Genomic DNA, 8,824 nt, shown 5'->3' with positions numbered 1-8,824 from the left:
GTTACAAACCACGGTTATATTTTGGCTTCTTCTACGTAGATGTCACTGTGTGCTTTGACATTGTTCTAGTTTATAAGAGGTTTACTCAAAAAATAAGCTTAATTTTCACTTTTCCTATTGCTCTTACTGTCTAAAAAGAGCAAAAAACTATAAATAACAACAAATAAAAGAATAGAATGTAATTATTCTATAAAATTTATATCGATAGGTTCGTATGTACGAGGTGTGTATCAAAGATATCATAAAAATGAGGGAGGAGGCATTGAAAGCCAACGAAAATATAAAGTTACTTTTCCAACGGCGGTTTAGTGAAATGGACTTGGATGATTTCGGCATCAATAGAAAATATGCTTATAAGGTGTTTAAAATACTTTCGGATAGACATCATCTTCTCAGTACTCACCAAATAAAAGGAGTACTACATACACAAGATGCGAAGAAGTATGCTACGAATAATAATTTTTCACAGGGATTTTCAAAAATATTGATATTTTCAGTGAGCTTTCAGAGCTGGAAAAGTTATTAAAAGCTATGCCGTGGAAAAATTACATGAAAGAAGTACACAAAATTTATTACGAATATTATGACGAACATCCGCCATATAAATACAAATATAATGATAAAAGATTAAGGAAACAAGAGGATTTACTGAAATATAATGAAGAAATTCGATGTCGACATGAACACGATAAGAATAATGAAACTGATCCAACGTCAAGTGACGCTTTACGAGAAAAACTGTAAGCCTAATTAAAATGATTTTTTATATTCTTTTTTAATAAATTGTCATATTCTAGATTTAATTTGACTACCAAGCTAGAAATTAAACCTTACGAAAGATACATAAGTACCACTGGTAAATTTGTAAAACCTATCAAGAATATCGTTAGAACCACCGATCCTTCCAAAAATATTAGTGAAACTGATTTTGACTTGAGGACACTAACTAAACTGGCTTTAAAATCTAAAATCCCGCCTTATTATATCAATTTTTGGTTAGATAAATGTCCTTGCAACCAAACAGATTTATAACTTTATTCGATTTAGTTTGAATATAATTCATTTCATTTACACCATGTAGTTTTATTTGGACCAAAACATTCAAGCACTAATTATACGTACAGCGCTATCTTTGTTGATTTGTTCAAAGTATACTGGTGTCTATAAATTATAGATACCGACTATTACAGTTGGACTCTTCTTTCATAGATGTCACAGTCGTTTCGATTTTCTATTACAGATTTCCTTCTTTAAAAAACGTTATAATTATTCAAGGAAATATATATTCAAAAAGAACAATTTCATCTCTTACTCACGAATATTTAATAAATAATCATAATTTTCAAAGAAATGTTTCTAAAACTTGACCGAAAACAATTGTATAAACAATTGTATTGGAATAAATAAAACACAAATTTTTGTGTTTTAATTCGATTTTTTTTCTATTTACCTTGTAGATAATAAACAGTCTATATCCATTCATAAAGTACCTTTTCTTTCATGTTAAGTATAAATTTCTTATTAATAATTGAATTAAAAAAATATATCACGTACAGCGTCATTTTTGTAGATTTCCTGAAAGTATAATAATTATAGGTACCGAATTTTATGGTTAGGCTTTTCTTCCATAGATGTCACGATCTTTTCCAGTATCTAAATAAAATTTGTACACAACGTAATATTACATTTTGTGGAAATGTATATTAAAAAAGAACAGTTACATTTACAAGTAAAAAATATTTGTTGAATTACAATAATTTTAATACCAGTGTTATGAAAATTCACAAAAAATAATGTACTCAAAGAAATTCATAATAAACGTTCTCATTGACTTCAAATTGCTTCTCAATTCACCTCGTGACTAATAAGCACGAAATAAACTAAGTACAGCGCCACCTTCGCTCAATTTTCTAAAGTTTAATTAAGTTATTAATAGACTATATTGTGAAGAATAATATAGTTCAGTATTTTTTTCATAGATGACGCTTTTAGTAAATATCTTTTTTCTTGATTTATTCTTTTGGAAATTGTATATAATATAAGAACCGTTACGTTTATTTGTCACAAATATATTTAAAATACTTTATTGTGTATATGATACCCCAATTTCCATACACAAATCAATGTAAAATTAGAGAGAAAACAACTGTATTTAAACTAGGATAAAATGTTGAGTAAATCAAATTTAAATTTGACACAAGGCTTATGAATAATGCATATTTATTAGACAGGGTAGAGTTATTTTAAGATATAAATGTCTTTTTTATTTATATTTAGGAAATAATTAAAATTTTCTATAATCTGGCCGCTCATTACAGAGAGTAATCACGTGCATAGTGCGTGAGAGAGAAATTGTAAGCCTGAATCACACCATACACAACACTAAAAGGTATTTAGTGGCAAATTTGAATTGAATTTTAAATGCTTTTTTCAAACTAACATTTTTATTTGAATTTTAAATACTTTATTTTAATATCATATCATATAAATAATACTTTTATTTATCAATTGCATAGCATTCATACATTAAAATCTTCGTTCACTTAGTTAACTACTAAATGTTATATCTACATATTTCACACGTTACCTTGATTTTTTTAAAAGTATATATAAATATATATATAATTATTATTTTAATCGTAATTTTGTTTTCCCTAACCTTAAATAGCTAGACGGTTTTTCAAATTTATGGTATAAGAAAGAAATGTCGTGCTATATGTTTTATTCAAATACGTATCAAAGGTTATAAAGTAAATTCATACAAAACGATATAAATAATAATAATAATCTTTATAAACAAAACAAGGTCTTTTCCTGAATAAATTCTTTGTTTTCTAAAAAGGTGGTTGAGAGGGATATAAGGGCGGATGAATTTTTATTTTAATCTAAATCGGAATCTGATTCCGACGAGGACGAATCAGCTCTTAAATTTATTATTAGAGGTTCCACTTGTTTTTCCATTAAATTATCAATATCCCACATTTTATTTCTAAAAAAGCGGACATGTTGGATTGCCTTACTCCAATTGGTTTGGGTAACATTATTTAAAGCTTTAGTAAATAAAGTTTGGACATCACTAATTTTAAATGTTGTGTTTTTCTTTGCCACCTCACCCTTGATTTGACAATAAATTAAACGATATTCATTCCAATTATCCATAGAAGTTTTATCACTTCTAAATCAATTCTTTTAATGATAATCAATTAAAATATATTAGATGCAGCGCCATCTACGATTTATGAGTCAAAGTATGGAAATGATATAGTAGTAGTTTATAAATTGCAATTAGCAGATTTTTAAAATAGGATATTTTTCTCCTAGATGTCACTATGATCTCAAATTAACAATTTACATTAAAAAATAGATTTTATTTTAAAAAATGTGTATTGAAAAAGAAGATTAACATTTAGTATATACAAATATTTACAATTATTTCTCAAATAATCACAATTTTTTAAACCAGGTTATTAAAAACTATACAAACAACAATTGTATTTGAAATACAATAGAAATTTATATCTTCTAAATTCATTATATATATATATATATATAATTGATGGCTTAGACTACTTGGTAGTCCGAATAACAAGAAGTTATAGTACAAGTTGGATCAAAAAGTTTACTGGCAGTTTGAAAAGCGGACATATCTAGTGTGCCTTGGTGGTTTCCCATCGATGTCATTATGTTGCTCTGATGACTAAGAGACATATTCCCAATGATTAGGTCCCTAAAAACAAAAAACATAGTGGAAGTTTCTAAACAACGTTTCAAAGTTGTTGTGTGTATGTACATGTTTCACCTAGGTCTCTGTAGATGGCGCAACTGAATTTTTAAAAATATTAACTATGGATTAGTAAAATAAAGATTTATAATTTTGTTTTATTCTAATACTGTATAATAAATAAATATTCAAGTGAGCCCGCTACTAAATTATATGTTATTTTTTGTAGAGACGTTCTTAACGTGTTTATTGTTTTTCTGATTCAATATGGCAACATTGTACTGAATTTAAGAGTGTCGTTGGAGGCAACAGTTAAGCATTTTTTATATATTTACTTAAACTTTTTATATTTTTTAACGAACAAATGATTGTTGTTAGAAATTAGTATCTAAATTAGTTAAAATTTTATCATAAATTACTAAACTTCGATATCTGGAATTAAACTTATCGTTGTTAGTGTCGCGTTGTCATATATAATACAGTGATATACAAAAATATGAATCAAACGAAAGATACTTTTACTTGTACAAAATTTCCTCAAAAAGTCAAAAGTATAAAGTAAAAACAAAGTATATATAAAATTATAATTATTTAATAAGAGTACTACATTTACAGGTTATAAAATACCTGTGGGTGACAGAAAGTTTTTGTTTTTAGATTTGATTGTATGATATTAAAATATATAAAAAGTTTGCATGCTACAAATCGTTGATTGAATTTTATTCTTTTCTCATAAAAATATGAAAATATCATTTAAGCCAGACACACACATTTTCTGTACCGTCTCTAATTTGTTAATAGACTTTCGGAAGGATGTTATGGGCTGTGCTACTCCACCCGATCGCTATAAAAAAAATTAAACCGTCACTAAAGAACAAGAATGTCCAATAAGCACGTTTCGCAATTTTACCTGTTTGAATCGAAAATAAAAAAGAAGAACTGCTATTTCAATTTTCTAAGTAATAAGATCGTTATTTATGAGGTTAATAATTCGAAAATACGAGGTAATGTTATAAATTATGGATGATAAATTAACTTACGGTCTAGATTGCGGCGTTCTATCCCTCTGCCTCCTATTTTTGAACCAATTAGAAACTTGCGTCAACGTCAAACCGGTTCTTTTAGCTAACGCTCTTTTTTCATCTGGTGTGGGGTATCTATTTCTACTATAACAATCTTTTAAAGCGTTTCTACTTCGTTCTTTGAAACAATAAACAGTTTCTTCGCCGTCCCATATCGTCTTCGGTAGCGGATATTTCTTACGGAGTCGATATTTATCTACCGCGCCTGCGTAAATATTAAAATGTTAGTTCTATGGCTTCAAAACTGTCCGCTTCTAAACCGTAAATTATAATTGAAAATTTGACAAGAATGACGTTTCTGTCGGACGAGATATCATACCAACTTAATTATTTTAGAGTCATTAAGTAAATATTGGTATACAAAATCTAAAATATTCACGTAATTTTGTAAATATAACCTAGAAAAGCTACTGTGAGATAACGCTGAATATTAATTAATTATTGTGAATTATAAAGTGTCAATTATCACAAAACTTTAATCACAATGGGAAAAATTTTCTCAGTGAAAAGTTGTCCGAGTGGATTTAAAATTTACACACTTTCAAAATGGTCGTTGATTGGGTATTTCACTCGCGAACTTTTGAAATTATATATTTCCCATATTTTTCTCAATATTTTACAGAAAAAAAATTCTCACCTAGAGGCCTTCCCCTGATTTTTTCAGCTTCGTTATAATGTGCGTTATACCATAAAACTTGTAGCTCCGGATGCCACCTAGCGTGAAACGCGTGTGATTCCAAAATTGAATAAAGTTCGTGATAAGCTCCTCTGTGAAACGCCACTGCAGCTCTCGCGCGCAAAATACTCTCGTTGCTCCTTAGAAGCTCCGAAGGTGGAAGTGACCAAAGAAACGTCGCCAATTTCTCTAAATCACCGCGTTGCTGAAGAGCTTCACACATACATTGCACCTGAAAATCATTTCATTATTAATTATAAACCGTTTACAAGACACAACACCTATGGGGCAGTTGGAGGGTTTGGTGGTCCCCCAAAATCCCGATACAACAAAACAAAATCGGTATGGATCCATTCTTTTTGTTTTGCTGAATGGATTAAGAGAATAGTTCTTCCTTATTGATGCAAAAATCTCATTTGTTTCTGGATATGATCAGGTCTGCAATAATTTCTCGTGCTCTACACCTTTGACTCAGCCTCTCGACGAAGATGTCGTGGAGAAATATTTTGGAAGAGTGGAAACAAGGCCCTGGGAAAGGCCAATGCCAATGAACAGATTCCCTTCACTTCTAAAACTTCTTTGTAACATCTTGAAGAAAGAAAATGTAATTTCAGGATTTGGAAAATATGATGTCGTTCATCTAAATCGTGAGAAATTGCTTGAAATGCTACCATCCACTGACAACAATAATGATCAAAAAAAGAACGATCGAATGTCCGTTTATGCAATTGATGAAAGCTTTAGGAGCTGCTCCAGATTGAAGCCTAAAAGGAAAAGGAAAAAAGTAACTGGTACAGCTGGGAATAGTGTAGGAATTTCAGGTTTTGAAATTAAAAGCAAGGACATAAATGCTCTACCAACTAGCAAGGAGGCCGCAACACTTGAAGGGAAGAGAAAGAAAAGGAATCATCCACCATAGACCATCTCATAGGCATAGCTAAAGACGTAAAGTTATGGGCAGATCAGCTCGGAAGTTGATAATTAATAGAAATTTCTATTTCTATTTTTTACCACGAATCGCGACTATAAATCTATTGATTAGTACTATTATGCAAATAGTCAATGTCACATTATATTTGGATAAAGATCGAAATAGGTGGAAACGTCATTTTTTTCTTGATTTTAGGTCTCTTTCGAAAGCAATGTTTTTGTTCAAGAAGAACTCCAACGAAATCAACTAAATCAAAATAAATGATTTCTATTTTTCACCTCTGAATTAATTTCGAAATTCAATATTTTGAAAATGTATTCCGCCGTTCTTCAAAAGAGAAAACAACTACTTTCCTGGCTAATGCCTCGATGAATATTGAATGACAACTTCTCTGAAGAGCGTGATGTTAATTGTTCTTTTTGTCGATATTAACATCTCCAATCGTTTGCAATTGCAGGGAGACGCTGTAGCTACTGATTAGTTTCGACGTTATTACGTCTAATCAGAGCAGTTCAACAACCCTCGTTCGGAAATGAGGCCCGAGACTAAACTATCAAGTAAAAGAAGTCGAAACGTCAAATTTGCATCTGTCTTTAAAGAATTATAAAAGAAACAAATTCTAAATCAGAAGGGACCTAAAATCAAGAACATTTGGAAGCATAAAAATATGAAAAGGTTTAAGAAATAAAAAATTAAAGAAATTTATTATAGGAAATAAACCTTTTGAACAATAACCAAAATTAGTTTCGACTTATTTCGGTTTTTATAAAAATATGACTTATTTTGATAAAGACCAAAATTCTTTATCAAATTAATACGATTTATCATGAAAAGCATATAAAAATATCAAGAAGTAATAAATTAAGAGAATATCAATATTTTCACTTGCCAAAAAAAAACAATTTTCAATCAAGATACCCTCAATCAATAGGGTTTCACACTTTATCGATATTTTTTCTCGTTTCGTTCGAGATTTTTTCTCGTCTCGTTGGGGATTTTTTCTTATTTCGTTCGAGATTTTTTCTCGTCTCGTTCGAAATTTTTTCTCTTCTCCTTCGAGATTTTTTCTCGTTTAGTTCGAGATTTTTTCTCGTTTCGTTCGAGATTTTTTCTCGTTTAGTTCGAGATTTTTTCTCGTTTCGTTCGAGATTTTTTCTCGTTTAGTTCGAGATTTTTTCTCGTTTCGTTCGAGATTTTTTCTCGTTTAGTTCGAGATTTTTTCTCGTTTCGTTCGAGATTTTTTCTCGTTTAGTTCTCATCTCGCCTTTCCGAGACGAAACGAGACATTTTTGAAAACATCGCGGGCGATACCGAAACAACATACAGGACTCGAGTTAATTTCGTTTTTGGTCTCCTTAAATTTATGCACAAGTTAAAAAATTTTCGTATAATAACGAAATAAAGAATTATTTATTATATAATTTAAATTATATTTATAATAATAATTTAGAATTAAACGAAAGAAAACAATTAATGAGACGAGATTTGATTTTTTAGGAATTGTCGACAATTCTCGAGATCGAGACGAGATTTTTGTTCCACTGCCTTATTCTAGTCTCGTGTGTAATCCTAATCAACAAAAGGTGAATACAACTTTCCTCAATATTGATTTATGAATAATTTCTTTTAAAACTTACTTGATCAGGTGAGAAACTGACAGGTTTTTTCCCGTAACTGTCCACTCCATTCAACTGTATAAGACCCTCATTTTTATTACTGTTATTATTATAATAATCCAATTGCATCCTGCGCCCTTCGTCGACTTTTTTTTCGAAATATTCCACATACCCCAAACCCCTTTTATCAACATCACTTTTATTAACATCTTTTCGAAAATAGTCCGCTTTCTTTCCATTATTTTCCGTTTTTTTAACTAATTTCTCACCGGCGAAATAATGATCGAGTTTACAATTCGACGTAAAAAATAAATTTTCGGAGTAATAGTTTGTGTTACTTAAGGGATGGCCGTAATTCTCCATATGGGAATCACTCGATCCGCTAGAAACGGCGTCAATTTCCATCGTTCGACGAAATTTACCATAAGAAATACACCAACAAGCGTTTCATTACTAACTGTCGCTGAAATTATGTCAAATAGGGGGTACAGACTCTTGAGTTGTATGGGCGCGGTTTACTACCACGTTCCACTAATAAGGGGGCGATATTTCGCGTTTCTATGGTGACGCGAACCAATCACGATCGAGGGGTTTGTTATAATCGGGGAAGCTTCCCTCAAAGTTTTTTTATGTTTATTTCCCATTAGACGAGGAATTTTTTCATTTAGTATGAAAGAAGTTCGAAATACGTGTTGAATTTATTTATTTGTCGGGTATAACACGATAAATACTTGATTCTAGGATATAATTTTATTTGTCTATACATTGTAATTTTTATAATTACAATATATTGTATGA

At 30.2% G+C, this 8,824-nt stretch overlaps 1 protein-coding gene across 1 annotated transcript; it reads right to left on the bottom strand.

Moving 5' to 3' along the window:
• Positions 1 to 3,561: 3,561 nt before the first annotated feature.
• Positions 3,562 to 8,465, bottom strand: LOC130441732 (homeobox protein six1-like). Its single transcript, XM_056775514.1, has 4 exons — positions 8,048 to 8,465; positions 5,441 to 5,711; positions 4,762 to 5,008; positions 3,562 to 3,727 (listed from the first exon to the last, which is right to left on the bottom strand). The coding sequence occupies exons 1-4, from the start codon at positions 8,429 to 8,431 to the stop codon at positions 3,562 to 3,564; spliced, it is 1,068 nt and encodes a 355-aa protein (XP_056631492.1). The 5' UTR covers positions 8,432 to 8,465.
• Positions 8,466 to 8,824: the final 359 nt, after the last annotated feature.

This window comes from Diorhabda sublineata, chromosome 3 (genome assembly GCF_026230105.1).
Source record: "Diorhabda sublineata isolate icDioSubl1.1 chromosome 3, icDioSubl1.1, whole genome shotgun sequence".
NCBI classification, from domain to species: Eukaryota; Metazoa; Arthropoda; class Insecta; order Coleoptera; family Chrysomelidae; genus Diorhabda; species Diorhabda sublineata.
This window is presented reverse-complemented; position numbering and strand designations above follow the sequence as displayed.